Consider the following 17,472-nt stretch of genomic DNA (forward strand, 5'->3'; position numbering starts at 1 on the left):
AAAGAGTTATAAAACAGAAAAGTTACAGAATCTTTCCAAACTAAAAGTAAATATTGGTGAATAAATCACTTTGATGTCTTAAACACATTTGAACTTTAAAACTCCCAACATTCCAGACAATGGTCAACAATCCCTTTCAGAAGCTTAGCACCCAGGAGCACACGCACACAAAGCACAGTGACGGAGCAAGACGAGAAAATGGACGCTTACCCGCTGTTCCAAGGCGGACTGGGTCTGTTGTCGTAAAAGAGCCTTAAAGGGCCCCCCTTCTTTTCCAGCACTGCCGCTGCCCATTCCTATAGGACATGAGCACGTAAAGAACAACCAAGTAACTACGACACAGCAGCTCAACTGCGTTCGTCTTCACAGTGTGTCAAAATGCAAGAAACTCATCCACATATTGAACATATTTGAGATAGTAACTAACACATTATTTTACTCTATTATTCTATACCTTTCTTTAAAGTAAGATATCAAAGTTATGGTCACAGCTAGTTTTAGAATCAATTTATTCTAACAAGAATATTAAAACAAGGTAACAAATCTTTGGTAATATTCAATATTTAAAAGTTGATAATTGTAATAAAAATAATCAATAGAATAACCCTTACTATGCTGACAATTTAAACACATCAAGTATCTGGTGGAATATGGGGAGAAACACACTAACTGCTTAAGTAAAAACTACAGGAGAGCTAAAGAGTGGCTCAGCCTGCAGAATGCGGTTTACGCTCGGCTGATGCCCTCCTCTGAACATGGAATGTGTCCATTAACAAAAACCAACGCACAGGTGCAAACATCACAATGCATAGTCATGAATGAAAGAATTCCCCTGCCTCACTCTCACAAGTGTTTTACAGCTAATGTTACATTTTCCCTAGCATTTGTCCTTGTCGTTGTTGTTGTTTGACAATAACACAAGGACACATACAACCCATGACTTGTATGGGGATGGGACGGCTCAAGCTAGCACCGGATGAACCCACCCTCTCAGAGCTAAAGATCTGTGCAGTCCAGTTCACTGCGGTGCCTCAGGAAGGATTAACTCATGTTTACATTTTTAGCTGTTCTTGGATAAGGAAACAAGGGTTAGCGTGTGTGTAGTCCCATTCTGTTCTTTGAAAACAAAAGTTTTTCTTATAGTAGTCTTAAAGTTTTTAGAGACTACACAACGCTAACTGGAAATAAAACCGAGATCTTTATATGAAGCATATTAAAAATCACAAAATAAAAGGTAAGTTTGCAGTGATAAATAAAGTGCCAGAAAACATAGCAGAATAACTTGATTAATGTAGTGGAAAGAAAACAAATGTGTAACAAAAGAATAGCACCAAAATGAGACTTAAACTGGTTCAAACAGAATCGTTTTCTCATGTAGCTTCATGGTTTAGCAACAGGATGGCACAGGTCTGATGTGGATGGAGCAGGTATGGAGGGGGCGGAGCGTCTACGTGGACACCTGAGTGAGAACCTAGGACTGAGAGTTACAGTGCATCCACATCCACGTCCTGAGACATAGTTTTTGTTAAATATAAAATGTAGCGAATACTCATAATTACCCATCAAGTAACCTTAACGACATCTGTAATCTGATTAACTGTCAGTAAAATCACTAATAGACATAAAACACACAATCATTCTTTATGGTATAAAATAATGTTTTCAAAGATGATTTAAAGTAAAGGGATTATTAAAAAAGCTGACATAATGTGATCCTACCAGAAGCAGCCAGGAACAGCTCTTCACTGAAAGAAACACTTTTCCTCAGAACGGGGCTGACAAGGCTAGAGTGATGAGGGGTAAGGCTAGATTCCGAGAGGAGGCGGGACTTAAGGTGAAGGGAACCACAAGAGAGGGGGGTGGAGCTGGGACACAGGTAGACCCCCGGCCCCTGTGGGTAAGGTGCTGTGGAGGAAAGTAGCAGAGATGCAGGTTCAGAAGATGATCAGAAGATGCAGGGAAGGAAAGCAGTGACGAGGCAAAACAGAACAATCAAATGGATTCCAATGCAGACAATCAGCACCGAGCTTAGAGCCCGCCCTCCTTCCCTCCCTCCCGCCAGAGCCCAGAGCCCAGAGCCCTGGACAACATAGTGCAAAACAAGCACATCTTCTAAATTAACAGAGCCCTTTCAAACTCTGCAGTCACTAAAAAATTTAAATCATTAGCAAGATGTTAAGCCATTACATCACTTTTAACTGACTTCTTCAAATACTTAAATTGCCCACCAATTTATTTTGGTTGGTTGGTTGGCTGTTTTTTAAAAACTTGTCTGCCTGAAAACCACCACTCTCCGTTACAGTGAGAAACTTGTTGCTTCAATCCTCAACACTTAAAGTAGTAAATTTTGGTACTTCAAAATGTTACTAGCTAAAATACTGCATATTTTTGTGCTAATAGGATACTCATTAAAAAAATCAGAGTACTGTGTTGTGAATTCAAAATAGCTAGGTTTTTGCTCTCCAGTTTTGAGATTTACATTAATCCTTTTACCTCCTCTAAACTGTTTCGTACTTTAATCTGACCATAGTAGTACTATTTACAGAGATTTGCATATAAAGACCAAATACCCTGTATATTGTAAGAAATATATACAGCCACCCTGCCTACAAATGTAAAATCAACCCAAATCAAGTGTGTAAATCCTGTTAATCAAGAACTTGGGGAAAACATTTTTAAAATCTCATTTTTATAAATTATATTCTAATAAAGTAAAAAAAATTAAGAAAACTAACAAAAACCCACTCATAAACAGAAAACTAACTTTCTCAGGCCACCCTTTAATACCTCTGCCTTCTCAGTTACCAACAGTCACTTAGAATCAGAGACTGACAGAGGCAGAACAGGATGCTCACTGAACCCCCGCTTGGGAAGGACCATGCGAGGAGGGGAAGGGCTCTCAACAAGCTAAGGCGGGCACAGGAAACACCGCACTCGGCATACGCATAGGTGCTGTCGGAGTAGTGCACCATTCATAAAGGGGTTTTAAGAACCAGTACTACAGGAGTCCTTGTTAGCACATCTGATGCCAACCAGGAAGCTTGAGAGATCTGCTTCCGTCACTTAGGACTGTACAATCTTTAGGTTTGCCCTTTTATGAAAATGAAACAAAAAAGCAAAAAAAAAAAAAGCCTTTCTGAACTAACTTTGTCATCTGTGGTGACAAAACCTAATGAGCAAGCTTACTGAAAACCTTACAGCCCATGAGCAGAGCGAGGCCTCGCAGCTACGGAACCTCCTTGTTCATGGAGCACACCCAGAGTCCGACTACACTGGGACCAGGCTGCTCCAGCTCACATGGCAGACACCAGCCTCAGCACCTTAACAAGATCCGACCTCTAAAAGTAGCAGGAACTGAGGAGGAGCAGAGGTGGGGTGCTTGCCCAGTGCATAAGGGGCTGGCTCTCATCTCCGGCGCCTATGGAAAGGCACAGAGGAGCAGACAGACAGCATCCTAGGTCTATCTTCTGCTGAGTGGCGTAAACTCAGTTAAGTCTCTTATTCCTTTATGGCTATTGCTCACAACTTGAATGGTTCAGTTTTTATGCCACAAAGACAGTTAAAATGCCACATTCCAAAGCACCCATTACTATAAGATGCTATCATATTTTTAATTGTTACTCATAATTATATATAGTAAGGCTTCAGCATCTGTAGGGAATGGTGCTGAGGCCACAATGACCACCATCCCAAGAACAAAATTCACAAATACTACAGTTTCTTATACAAAATGGAGTATTCTCTACAAATAACCTTTGCATATCCTGCTGCCTATCTTAAATCCTCTTCACATTACTTACAATACCTAGTACTGTGCACATGCTAAGCCAGGGCGGCTCTAATGCATTATCTATCATCTAGGCAAAAGGGAAGAGAGAAGTCTTCGTGCACTGGGATGATACAATCTTTTCTCAAGGATTTCTGATTTGCAATTGGTTTAATAGGCTAAGGCTGAGCATATACTTAAAAGTAAAGTAGCTTTCAGAATAAATTGTGTTTGAGAAGTGTGACAGGAATGGTAATAAAAACACAGAAATGGGTGTTTATAGTGTTTATATTCTGTGATCATACTTATAAAAAAAAGAAAGAAATTAATCTATAATAAGTAAAATTTTGTTTTGTTTTCAAAAACTCTGGATCCATTTTATAAATTCTTCTAACACTAAAATAAAACATTAAAGGTTATTAAAGATGATAAATTCAAAATAATACAAATAAAGTTTTAGTCGATCTGATATGAAAATTAGTTCTAGTACTTAAAATACTAGAAATAGGGGCTGGGGATTTAGCTCAGTGGTAGAGCGCTTACCTAGGAAGCGCAAGGCCCTGGGTTCGGTCCCCAGCTCCGGAAAAAAAGGACCCAAAAAAAAAAAAAATACTAGAAATAGTAAATCTTTAAATTTTCAACTTTCTTTAAAAATTGTTTAAATAATTGAATTCTCCCATAAAGCCAATTTAATATTTAACAACTTTTTATCAAAAAAATTAACACAAACCCAGAAATTGTTCATAAAACAAAGAAAGGAATAATTATAAATTTAATAAATTAAAAAATATTCAAGGATGTGGAAATTTCAACTGCAGTTTCAACCTGGAGAGCAAGCATAGCAACGCGGAGCGCCCTGACCCTGCGGGCGGATATCACGGTGACTCGACAGGTCACATGTGACTTTCCAAACAAAACACTTCCTCTACGATCATCATTGGAATAACTGCAGTGATCAGTGTTTCTACTGCCTTCTAAGTTAGCCTGTAAGCAAATTAACACGTAGACATGACCAATATCATTTCCTCTTTGGGTTTTGTTTTCTGTTTTCTAGTTAAACGCAAGGCAGTACTCTACACTGAGCTAACCTTAAGCCAAAAAGCAGATGAACTGCTATACAACCATTCCAGTTCTGAACTACTCCCATAATAGAAACACAGAACTAAATTCTAAAATGAAAATGAATAAGAAATAAATTAATCATATGCTTAAGAGGAATTATGGTTCAAAACTGCAATTTGAGTGCAGACTTCTAGGGTTACTATGCAAATGTTTTAAGATAGCATTCCTCTTGACTTCAACATGAAATGAAGAATGGCAACACCCAAAAATAAACTCTGGACTTGATATCAACAATAACTAAATTAATTAAAATATCACTGTCCAAACAAAATAGTATCTCTACAAAAAAAATTAACTTTAATAACCGCAATGATCAGCATTCCATTAACTTTAACTTAAATGCAGAAACAGGAGGAAAGGTTTGGATGGGCAGCTAACAGGGAACAGAAACAAGTTCTTACGAGGAAACACAAAAGGTGGGTGGAAGCGCCTTACCAGTCTTGGGTGTCAAACTCAAATCTGTGTCAGAAGAAGAGGACTGCCGACTGTAGGACTTGGAAGGTGAAAAGGAATAAGTTTGGTTTTTCAGAGGGGTTGAGGGTCCTGATGAGTGAGTATTGGGGTTGGGATCTTCATTGAAGGGAATCCTGCCAGAAGAAGGTGGAAACATATTAAGCAATCATGTGCCAAAGGGCGTGACAGCTGGCAGCATGATCCAAACATCAGGGAAGAGGGGGTGGGGCCGGCAGTCATTTCTTAAGTGTGGAGCTGGGAATGAGGCCAAAGACAAAGAGCTGCTGTTTAACCACTCATCATCCTCCAGATAAAGAGTATCTGCATTGAAACAGTTAATAAGCCAAGTGGGAAAGCAAAGAAGCATGAAATGGAAGACTAATGGGGATTAAAATATATATATTAAAAGGAGAAACAAAAAGAATAAATAAATGACAAAATACTTCAAATAAATTTTTATAAGTTACAAACGAAAATGATGGCCACAAATGGTGTGTGGAAATATCTGTAACTATCTTCATATTTACACACACAGGAGGATCTCCAGAGAGACTGTTTCCTTATCCTATAGCAGCAGAGTGCTACAGCTAAAAACACAGCCAAGAGGACAGGAGAACTACAGAGAAACACTGCACTTGATGCCGACAGTTGCTTACCTGCTTTTCCAATAGCTCTCTTCCACAGACTCAAACAGACCCTATGGACTCACAACCCTACAGACTTTGTACATAAAGAGAATAAGCAAATCAAAGTGGTGGTGTCTTCTTGGGAGTGTATTAATTTCAACTTCCGACAACACAGAAATGCTCATATAAATACAATTGGAGGGCTCTCAGAATGCAAAACATAAAATCATAGGGCTCTGAGAGGACCTGTGGAAGAGACTCTGGAAGCTGAAAAACACCTCGACTTCCAGTCAGAGAGCCTTTATGTCAGCTAAACAGAAGTCCTTCACTGAAGCTGGATTAGAAATAAGAAAGGGAAGAAGCAAAGACTTATGGTACCTGCCTACACTACCTGCCTGCCTGCCTCTGCAGCCACTGTGCCCGTGGCCTGCCTCTCCCCAGCTCTGGCGTCTGAGCAGTCTCGTACCAGTATAGATGAGAGTGGGAACAGACACAGAGAAGTTCTGAGTGAGTCGTGAGCCAGTAGCAGTGTGAATTGGGCTGTTGTGAGTCGAGCGGCATCCATGGCTTGGAGGATGAACCAGCGGAGACCTGAAGGAATTTGTGGTCAAAGTGGAAGAAAAGAAAACAATGCATACAACAGATTGCAAAGGCTGTGTTAAAACTATTTCAAAGGAGCTTCTGGTAAGGGAGAAAACTTACTCTTTAATCCCTAGCATGCAAAAAGTTGCAATTAAAAGAGAACAGCTATTATGTGTTAGGATATCTAATTTTAAAGAACTAGATTAGTAAATCAAGAACTGTCAGTAAGAAAAACAGCACGCATAACTGGCAATGGAACTAAGACAGACAACTAAGTCGTGAATTTTAAGGTTTTCTTAACATACTTGCTTTCATTTTCCTGTTACATTTATGGGAGGGATCGACCACCCATGGAAGTGAAAAGTCAAATACAGAGTTGTCATGAAACTAAGATGTAAATTGCTTATACAATTGCTTATATCTTTCTTAGAAGGAAGTTTAGTAATGACTTATGCTTTTATAACCAGAATTTCAGGAGCAGGGTGGTGGGGAGCGTGAGACCCGGCAGCAGGAAGGAAAGGGGACATGGATGCACATGAGCGGTGCAGCCCGGACTCTGACGGGCAAGAGCTGCATCCAAGCTAATGGAGCACCAGCCTGCAGGAGAGCACAGCTTCAGACTCACGCCGACAGACTCCGCTGCCGTGGATGACATGAATAATCTAAAACGCTAAATCTAAGCGCTTAGGATGGCTGGCACATTAAAGCTCTTAGAGGGAGTCTGCTTTTATATAGACAACTGAGTGCTAAAGTGAGGAAGGGCCTTCAAATTCCTCCACTTGGTTGTTCCGTGCACACAAGAGCTCATGCTTTAGTCCCTTAGGAAGCATCTTGTGCGCAGAGCAGTGATAGATCATATGGAATGCAACTTCACCATGAGAGCTCGGTGAGGAAAATCAAAGGGATCTGTTTTGCTACATAACAGGTAAGAGAGAGAAAAGAAACTGACAGAAAGCATCCATGTTGTTAATGTAGGTAAAACATTACAAACACTGCAAACTTCCGAAGTATGATATCAAATCAAAGCTCACATATACTGGAAAACGACAATGATGTATTCTGAGTTCAACCTTGTATGTTCTCCTTGTATGAAACTTGTCTCAAAAGAACATATTTCTGGTGTTTAATCTATCCTACTCATTCATTCATTGAGATAACCTATTAAATCCAAGCTGTTTCCTTTTACCAAATTCCAGCTGAAACCAATGTTATGCAATACCCAAAGATGACATCAGTTATGATAAGATAAATCATAATTAAATTTAAAATGTCCTATAAACTGATTGATTCCTTGTAACAAATACAGGACAGCCAGTTGAAACAGAGCAGCCTACATCCTGAGGGGTTGTCTAAACAGGCCTACATTGTAAGATGCCTTCCTGATACCCTGATAATACAAGGTAGACAGTCCACTCTATGACTCGCTGACTCACAGTTTAAAGTAAATGGCTGTGATGGAAAAGGAGAAACACAATGGCACCAGGGCTCACTGAAGGCCTCCTCATGAATGTACATAAAACATAACTCTGTTACTTCTATCTTTCTGAAGTCTGTCAGGTAAAACATTTTCTTTTCACTCAAAACCTCAGTGTATAGATTACTTCAGACATGAACCTGCAGAAGCCTGGATTCCTGACCTGTAGGTAAAAGTAGATACTGGCAACTGATGGACTCAGGTCTTGTGCATGGGTGTGAGTGTGTGTGTGTGTGTGTGTGTGTGTGTGTGTGTGTGTGTGTGAGAGAGAGAGTGTGTGTGTGTGTGAGCAAGTGTGTATAAGTGTGAGTGTGTGAGTGTGTGTGTGTTTGTGTGTGTGAGTGTATATGAGTGTGTGAGTATATGTGTGTGTGAGTGAGTGTGTGTTTGTGTGTGTGTGTGTGTGTGTACTACTTAAGAGGCAGACTCTTACCAAGTAGCCCAGGCTGGCCTCCAACTTGAGAGCGTCCTGCCTCTCAGCCTCCCAAATATTGAGACTACAGGCACGTACTGTGGTAACTGGCTTCAAGCAGCAAGTCTTTAATGAAATTTATTACGGGAAAGGGGGTAGTATCTGAATCTATATGCAATCTAATTCTCCAAGTGTGAGTTAAAAGTTCACGTTTTTTAGGACAAATTTTATATGTATGCCTTTTTATTACAGTATTGTGATACACATCTAGAACCTCATATATGTCAGGCAATACTTTACATATCTCCAGCCTTAGGACACATTTTTAATGGAACATAAAACAGAGGTTACAACTTTTTAATTAATCTCACTTGTAAGGATACTTTCCAATAAAAGTTGCTACTATTGTGCTAAATTTTATGAGCAGAATTTAATCTAAATAACTAAAGACCACCAAAGGAGTGGGCTAAACACATGTATGCTCAAGATAAGGAAAATCTCCTTTTTCTTTTTTTTTTTTTTTTTGGTTCTTTTTTTCGGAGCTGGGGACCGAACCCAGGGCCTTGCGCTTCCTAGATAAGCGCTCTACCACTGAGCTAAATCCCCAGCCCCGAAAATCTCCTTTTTCAATAAGGTAACAGAACAAAACCTTCCTTGAGATTTGCGATTGTTTCTATTTCCTTTCTGCTGATTACTGCTGAACTAGGAAATGGGTTAGACTGTCCATCTACAGAAGTCTGATCCCCTGATACTCTAAACTAGGAAAACATCATCGGATGAGGCTGACTCGCCCACCATCTGCTCTATGTAGCACTGACTAGTTTGTGCACTGCTGATTCTACAACCACAGAGTTACACAGTAGCACCATCAAAAGTTAACTTGTCTGTCCGTCCTACCTGAGCACATAACTTCCCAAGCCTAACTACTTCTAATCCCTGGTCCTTACGGAAGAACTAATGGCACCCAGCCTGGAGTCTCACTTGCACAGTGTTCCCATTACATAGATGAGTCAGCATCTCTGGTCCCCGACAAGACTTTCAACATAATTATTACAACAGAAAACAATCATCATTCAAACGGCCTCAACTGACAGTTCAGAGGGTGCCTAGCTGAAATACTTGAGAACGAGAGCGCTGAGCATCTCGGAGTTAGAGTACCAGTGTAGACTTTACGAGCTGAGCACTTCTTACCTAAAAACCCCAAATCTAAAGCTCGAAACCCAAGGCTCTTGAGGGCTGGCACTGATCTCAGTTTAGAGCATTCAGGATGTAGTGTTTTCTGAGCAGGTATGGGCAGGCTATCCCCACCCACCATACTTAGAACCTGCCTTAGAAACCAGTCCATCAGAGATAGGCCTAACTGGGGGTACTGGCTAGCTTTATGTCAGCTCGACACATGCTAGTCCTCTGAGAAGAGGGAACCTCTATTCAGAAAAAGGCTTCCATGACATCTGGCTGTAGGCAAGCCTACAGGGCATTTTCTTAATTACTGAGGATAGAAAAGCCGTCCCTGGGCTGGTAGCCCTGGGTTCTATAAGAAAGCAGGAGGAGCATTCCAGTGAGCAGTGCCCCTCCATGGCCCCTGCATCAGCGCCTACAGTGCTGTAAAAGTGTAAGCCAAATAACCCTTTCTACCCCAAGCTCCTTTGGTCGTGATGTTTCATAGCCATAGTAACCCTGACTATGTGTACTGAGCACACAGCCTTCAACCAATCTCTAAGTCTAAATGCCCTTAGATTATGGACTGGGAACTGTTTTGAAGGGATTTCTTCTACTTATTGACTCTGCTTTGGGTTTTGTTTTGTTTTGTTTTGTTTTGTTTTGTTTTGTTTGGTCAGGTGCTAGGTGGGAGGGTGCCTTCCGGGTTTGGTTCTGTTTTATGGCTGTGTGTGTGTGTGTGTGTGTGTGTGTGTGTGTGTGTGTGTGTTATAAATAAAGACAGTCTAAACTGCCAGTGTCTAAAGTATTTACTACCTGGCCTTTCCAAGAAAGTTTGCCTAAGCATGCATAGGGCTGAGCACCTCCATCCCAGCTCTTATGAAGCTAAGGACAGCTTGAAGCCAAGAATTTTGGGTCAGCCTGGGCAACAAAGTGAGAACCAATCTCTAAAGAGGGAAGGAAAAGATAAGAGGGAGGGAGGGAGGATGGCGGGTGGAGGGGAGGTGAAGAGTGAGGAGAGGTTTTCCCACCTTGCCTTATTGACCCACGGTCTGTTTTCATGAGCTGCCTGCACATGGTAGACACCGGAGCCTGAGAGGCCTACACCGGACAGCCTGCAGGCTCCTTTCTACACACCGCCTACAGTGAATACAGTTAGTCAAGCATGTCCTAGAGAAGAAGGCAAGATCCACACAGGACATAAATATTCATTTTATGCTTTAGATAGATGACGTCTAAGGATCTGAAATAGTTAAGAAAAAAATCACACAAGTAAAAACCGTATGTTGAAGACTGCTACCAAAATGTGAGAACAAACGGAGCTTGCACATAAAAGACAGAAGTCTCCCTGAGAAGACTTGCACTGACTCATACTTACTCCTTCATTTCTTTGGATGGGGAATTGCATGCAGGAAGGAATGCTGCTGGGCTACTTAATTTATCCAGAGTGCAGGCGGTTCCTATGGCTCGCACCACTAACCCAGACTCGCCCTCCAGGTCGAAGCACTGCAAGTAGCCAACAACGGCATTGCCTCGCATCTCAAGGACTTTCAGGCCGATCTTCCTCTGTAGCTCACCTACAGAGACAAAGGAGCTCATGTAACATCAGCTCTGTAGTAGACACCTTCCAAAGGAAGGATACAATAGCAATACAAAAACAAAGGAGTGGAAAAACCAGGGACTCTCAGAATTTGATGAGAACTTAAAAGATTAACTGGTCCAGGCTCCACGGTGGGGAGGTAAGATGCTATTGGCTACAAGTTGAAGCATGGTGAGTAAATGCTCACTCATTCATCCATGGGCATGGTTTGAGTTCTGCACTGTATGCTGGCATTCTTCTCATGTCGTAGGTGTTAGAGAGTTGGACGAACAAGAAAGATAGGCTCCAAGTCTAAGGATTGGGGAGACAATTCAATGATCCAAGTTCTGCTGTGCAAGCATGAGGACCTCGTGTGTGTGTGTGTGTGTGTGTGTGTGTGTGCGCGTGCGTGCAATACATATATTAAATATATATACTAAAAAACAAATCTGAACTCTGACATTATAGCCCTACACTCCCAGCAGTAGAGCCCTGGGGCTTGCTGGCCAGTCACTGTGGCCACTTGGTGAGCTCCAAGTACAGTGAGAGACTCAGCCTCAAAAACACAAGGTAGAAGGTGATGAAGAAAAAGAACAAAGAACATATGTTCACCTCTGGCCCACACACTCACACACGGATATATGTAGCCACACACACATGCACATACACACGCGCACACACATGCATGTATACACTCATTCACAAAAAGAGAAACAAGTCCTACATGTACTGGCATGCATCTGCTGCTGGCCAGGCAAGAGGAGGCGAGCAGTCGGTTCTCAAGGAAGGACTGCACGGTGACAGGTGAGCAGAGACACGGCTGGCCTAAGCTGTGAGTCCAAACGATGCTAAGGAAGAACCTACAACTGCCCCTGCTCAGAGCTCCTTCCGGAATCCACAGAATTCATCCCTTACCTTATACCACCTATGACACAACGTCCTTTTGCTGTCCAGTTAGAATTTTCAAGGGGCCAGGTGAGCAGCTCAGTCTGCAAAGTGTGTGTACTGCAATAAGGACCTGAGTTCAATTCCCAGAGCCCACGAGTTGTTTGTTTGTTTTTAAAGTGGCTCACATTTGTAATCTGTGAGTTCCAAACCAGGGCAAAACCATGTTTTAAAAAGAAGTAAAGACAGTGGTTGAGGAATACTTAAGGTTGTTCTGTGGCCTCCACAATGACACACATACCTGTATGTTCACCTGTTCTCACACACACACACGCGCGCGCGCGCGTACACGCACATCTGATTTATAGCAAGAGACTTGTTAAAAGTATGCAGTGGTTCGATGAGATGGTGCCTGAGGTAAGGAATCGACACTTCAAATTCACGATGTTGCTGTAAAATGTCAAGGGCCCTGAGAAAGAAGGTAATATTTAGAGGCTAGTCCATCAGCAGTGAAGTGCCTTACTAGATACCTGACATTAAGGAAATGAGCCTCTGCCTGGCTTCATTCGATGCCCTGGGTGTACGGATTCGATCAATCCATTGATACTCAGGGTCCTCATTGACCACAAGTTCCTCTACAAATCCATGGATTACCACAGCTCTGTAGCACTTTGGAATAGATGTTGCTGTTAAAATAAATTAGTTATTATTATTTAATAAATCACAAAGCCAAACAAATATTTACAAAATATATAAACAAAAAAGAAAAGTATTCATTCAGTTTTTATGTTTTAGATCTAATGCAAGAAAATCTACTATAAAACCTCAATGCAATTATGAATTCTCGAGAAGCTTTCAGATCTGTCTTATCCTAAAAATAATTTCCTATCTTCAGACCTCTCACTTTTCTCACATAAGAATAATAAATTTAAATTGTACTTTCATGATTCAGAGGATAGCTAGATATTAAACAGAAAATCAAAGTATCAGAGTATCACATGAATCTGTACAAGCTAAAAATAAATTTAAGTTTATGAAAATAAAATGAAAGTTGGCTAGTGGGTGCAAACATGAAGGCAAAATGTCTTTCCATCTCACACGACAGCCCCTTTCTGAACATGTTAATGAGTCCCTCAGACCCCTGTTCCTAGCAGCACCCATGGTCACACAGCCAGCTAGTACAGCAGGCACAGTACACAGTACACAGATGCATTCGAGACTCACTGAAAGAAGTGTATGGTTGGATTTAAGTAGGATCTAGTCAGATTCAAAGGTGAACCATCCATACCAGTCTCTCAAGAACTGTATTCAAGCACTAATGATAACTACTTGGGGATGCTGGGTCCACTACAGAGGATGGTATTGAGCTGCCAGAGCAGTCCCACACACACCCCTGTGCTGTGGATCAGCGGTGCAGGCTGTATGCTACACCACACATCACTGTCTGGGGCGTCACGTGTCCAGACTGGACCCCAGCTCTGCTCCCCTCACTCAGCATTCTAGACTACAGCAAAATGCCTCAGGGTTTTTCTAAATTTCTAAGAACTTGTAAAAATTAGACATCATTTACTCTAAAACAAAATAAACAGTCACAGAGGTACAGTGACTATTTCTAGAAGTTTAACATTTTTCTCTTATATCAGAACCAAAGTCTAAAACACTTTTCCACTAACCCTTCTAAATATTAGTTTTCCATATTTAAAAATTACTAATTTTTTCTGTTAAACAAAACAATGTATTTACTTACTGCAAAAGAATTTAACTCCACATGATGACTGTCTAAATCTGTTTAAATCATTGAAGAGGTCTACTTTGACAACAACATTGATTTCTCCGCGGATACCTTCAGATTTAAAAAGAAAATCAAGTCTCTAAGTAGAGAACATGTACGATCGTGACGCAAACAGATGCAATTACTGCTCCTCAGGCAATGTGCTGCCATGAAGGCACGGTCGGTAGGTCGCTGTGCTGCCTAGCTAGTCCCACCCCTCGGCCCTCGGGACACTGAGGCTGAGCAGAGACAGCCCGAGAAAAGCACTGTCCACAGTTACCCAGCTCATCCACGTGAGCCAAGACGGCCTGAGGCATGAAGTCCCTTGAGGGATGACGGATGGCAGTGGTGGAAAGACTTGGTGAGTCCGAGGCCACAGCCCACTAATGCTCACTGTGCTCACATCAACCCAGGGAGCATGCTGCTGCAGTAGCACCGTCCTCGTTTTGAAGAAGAAATCAGTGTGTAAGTGAGGTTCACTAGCTTCCATAGTGCCCTAACTAACAGGCGAAAGGGCAAGAATAAACGTCAGCTCTTGATAACACCAAGGACATGCCACGTGGACTCTGATGTAACATGAGGTTTACCATGCAGCTTCCAGGACATGCTGCAATAAAAAGAAATGACCCAGCCCTGCTGCTAAACATTTACTAACTACATTTACCTGACTATCTGCATAGCTTAACAATGTCTAAGAAAAGCCTTTAGAATTTACTAAAACCAGAAGAGATGTTTCAAATACAGAGCCCATATAAAGCCAATTATAAACAACCTTATATGTTAAATGTTAAGAAATTAGTCATGTGGTAGTGGTGGTGCAAAGCAAGTTCCAGGACAGCCAGGGCTACACAAAGAAACCCTGTCTCGAAAAACCAAGAGAAAAAAAAAAAAAGTCGGGAAACTTTTTCATGCATATAACTGTTTAGTGCTTTAATCTAGGTCCATGACTACCTCTTTAGCATCACAGCCTGGCTAATAAATTCCAGGGGTTTCCTGTCTCCACCTCTCTAGTTCTTGTATTACAGAAGATGCCATGTTTACACATGGGCACTAGGGAGCTAAACTCATGCTCTTTTCCTTCTATAGCAATCATTTTAGTGACTGAACCATCTGCCCACCACTTCTCTCTTTGAAACAGGTCTCTCACCGAGCCTTGAACTCACTGATTTAGCTAGACTACCTGCCAGCCCCAGGGTCCTCCTGTTCCTCCCCTCAGTACTGGTACACACTGCTTGCTGTAGTTTCTGAGGATCAAACTCAAGTCCTCATGCTTACCCAGAAGCACTTTGCCAACTAAGCCATCTCTTTACACTCTGGGTTACATTTTTTTAACTTGCAACATAATATCTGATTGTCTTTACTTCCCCACTCTAGAGAGAATGAATATATAATAGGTACATTGTAGAAAACAGGGGGTGAAGGGGGAGAGGGAGCTGGCTATAATCCAGAAATGGAACTGTGCAAACAACCATTTTATGCATTCTACCAAATCTTCTAATGATAATACAGATTAAAATTCTTTTATTTCAACAACTTTGAGATGATCACATTTTGTACCATGAATTTTGCAAGCCACAGTATAGCACATGGTCTACCTGTCTCACTGTTTTCAGGGAACTTCCTCATTTTCTTCAACTGAAAAACAGGGACTATGAACAGGGGCGAATCGATTTTGAAATCCCATTTTTCAATCTGATTTATCATTCTGAATGTTTGTAAATAACAGATATAAGTCCTGATGAATGTACACACAGTCCTCAGCAAATGTCCTGCTCCACTGAAAACATCTCACTTCTTATTGTCCTTCCTTTATCAGTGGGACAGCCAGGTCAGAAAACAACCTGACATCTGTGCCAGTCCTGGGTGGAGACATGTCCTCAAATTAACATCCAGTTAGATTAGCCAGTCTCAGAGGTTTTTGGTCGCAGGACCCTTATATTCTAAAAATTATCAAGGACTTCAAGGAATTTTTATAAATTTTACTGATATGTACCATAATAAAAGTAAGGTTACCAATTTTTAAAAATGTGATCATTGCTTTCTTTACTCGTAACAAATGATCTTGAACTTTTTACAAAAATAGCTAGTTTCTAAAACAGAAAAATGGTGACGAGAGTCACTGTGACCTTTTTGCAAATCTCTGTCTCACTTCTGCTCTATACATCATAACTCCTCTAAAACTCAGGAGAAACTGAATAAAACCATGAATGACACAAACACTGTGAAGAAAACAGCTCTCAACTCACAAAACACACACCTGCAGTGCAGGGCTTCATACCACAGCCTAGCCTCAAACTCAGTCTTACTACTTTTCGCCCAAATACTGGGACTAAAAGCAAGTACCATCATCTCTGGATAAGAATCCAGCTTTCAATTACAAAATTAATCAGTTAGAAAATAAATTTTAAAAATATAGACTACCAATACATCATTATTCTGCATTTCACTTTTTCGTTTCTTTCATTTGTCAGTGCTAGAGACCATCCCAGAGTATAATGCTGGCTAGGAAATGCTCCCCCAGACCCACCCTACCCTGAGACAGCTTCTAAACGACACATTTCCTTGTCTGTCACATGGGGACAGCAGGCACTTTAACTGCTCAGAGAAACAGTGGTTCTCCTAGCAACATTTGGTTACTTGTCTAGTTCCCAAGATTTCTTTTAGAACTAGGATTTTAAAAAGGACAGTGTAGTACAAATGTCCTCCAGGCAAACAGGTATCAAGCTACACTTCAATTCCTTCCAGCGTTGCTCCTTACCATGTATGGTGTCATAAATTGGGAACCACCCTGAGATGACTGTGGCAGCTTCACTATACAGTAAAGGGTCGATGTCAATGTACACCTTGCCGATAGCATCGTTTGCACTGTACGTATCGTGGTCAAGCACCGTGATCTGCAGAGGTTCGTCCTGTAAGTCCTCATCATCCACCTGAAACCACACCTGAAATTAAACCTTAAAGCTTGGCAACTTTAAGCATCATAAGTTATACACTGCTGGACCATACGGGTCTCAGGGACTATCTCTAAGGACAGAGGGAAGAGATTAGCTAACACAGCCTGGTAACTCAGCCAAGCACTACATATAAATAGTGGCAGAGCACCTGCAGCACAAGGCCTTGGACACAATTCCGCAATGGCACGAAATATGTGTATGTGAGTGTGTGCAACTGTGTGCATTTGTGTGTGCATGTGTGTGTGCGTGCATGTCTGTAAAACAAATGGAGGGGGAGGGGGACGGGGTCTTTCTATGAGTCCAGGCTATCCTGGAACTCAATAGATAGGCCAAGATGGCCTCTACCTCAGCTTCCCCAGTGGTAAGATTAAAGACATGTGCCTGGCTTCTCAGAAATATTTTAAATATTGAGATATATCAACTGCATACAATATGCCCCATTAAAAGACTACATTTACCAGACTCTCTAGCAAGTGACAAGTTATCAGTGCAACCAGTACCCAGAGCTGGAAAACCTCCTAAGGGAGCCGTCCCTTGGGAAGCTTTGGAGAAAAGCACTTCCAGGAAGAAGCGTCTACAGCCGCGTCCCTCAGTAGAAAGCCCAGACGCAGCCAAGCTACTCGGAAGTGGTTCTCGGGAGAAGCACGAACACACCCCACAGGAAGATCATTAGGAATGGCAGCTACTGTC

The 17,472-nt window shown here is 41.5% G+C and overlaps 1 protein-coding gene across 44 annotated transcripts in view; it reads right to left on the minus strand.

The window, feature by feature from the left end:
• Positions 1–17,472, minus strand: part of C2cd5 (C2 calcium-dependent domain containing 5) — a 90,062-nt gene that overhangs the window by 51,054 nt on the left and 21,536 nt on the right. For 11 of the 44 annotated variants that reach the window (XR_010065681.1, XM_063286377.1, XM_039107921.2 and 8 more), the window contains exons 4-10: positions 16,587–16,770; positions 13,805–13,900; positions 12,588–12,743; positions 10,972–11,170; positions 5,324–5,475; positions 1,720–1,905; positions 211–296 (exon numbers count right to left, since the gene is read on the minus strand). Coding sequence is in view for 43 of the 44 variants with exons in the window: in XM_063286377.1 (XP_063142447.1) it covers positions 211–296; positions 1,720–1,905; positions 5,324–5,475; positions 10,972–11,170; positions 12,588–12,743; positions 13,805–13,900; positions 16,587–16,770 (1,059 nt within the window). In the remaining variant the exon portion in view is untranslated. Of the gene's footprint in view, positions 1–210; positions 297–1,719; positions 1,906–5,323; positions 5,476–6,433; positions 6,559–10,971; positions 11,171–12,587; positions 12,744–13,804; positions 13,901–16,586; positions 16,771–17,472 lie in introns of those variants that run through there. The other 33 variants (XM_006237640.5, XM_039107934.2, XM_006237637.5 and 30 more) reach the window with 9 other exon arrangements.

The sequence above is a fragment of the Rattus norvegicus genome, chromosome 4 (assembly GCF_036323735.1).
Source record: "Rattus norvegicus strain BN/NHsdMcwi chromosome 4, GRCr8, whole genome shotgun sequence".
Taxonomy (NCBI): Eukaryota; Metazoa; Chordata; class Mammalia; order Rodentia; family Muridae; genus Rattus; species Rattus norvegicus.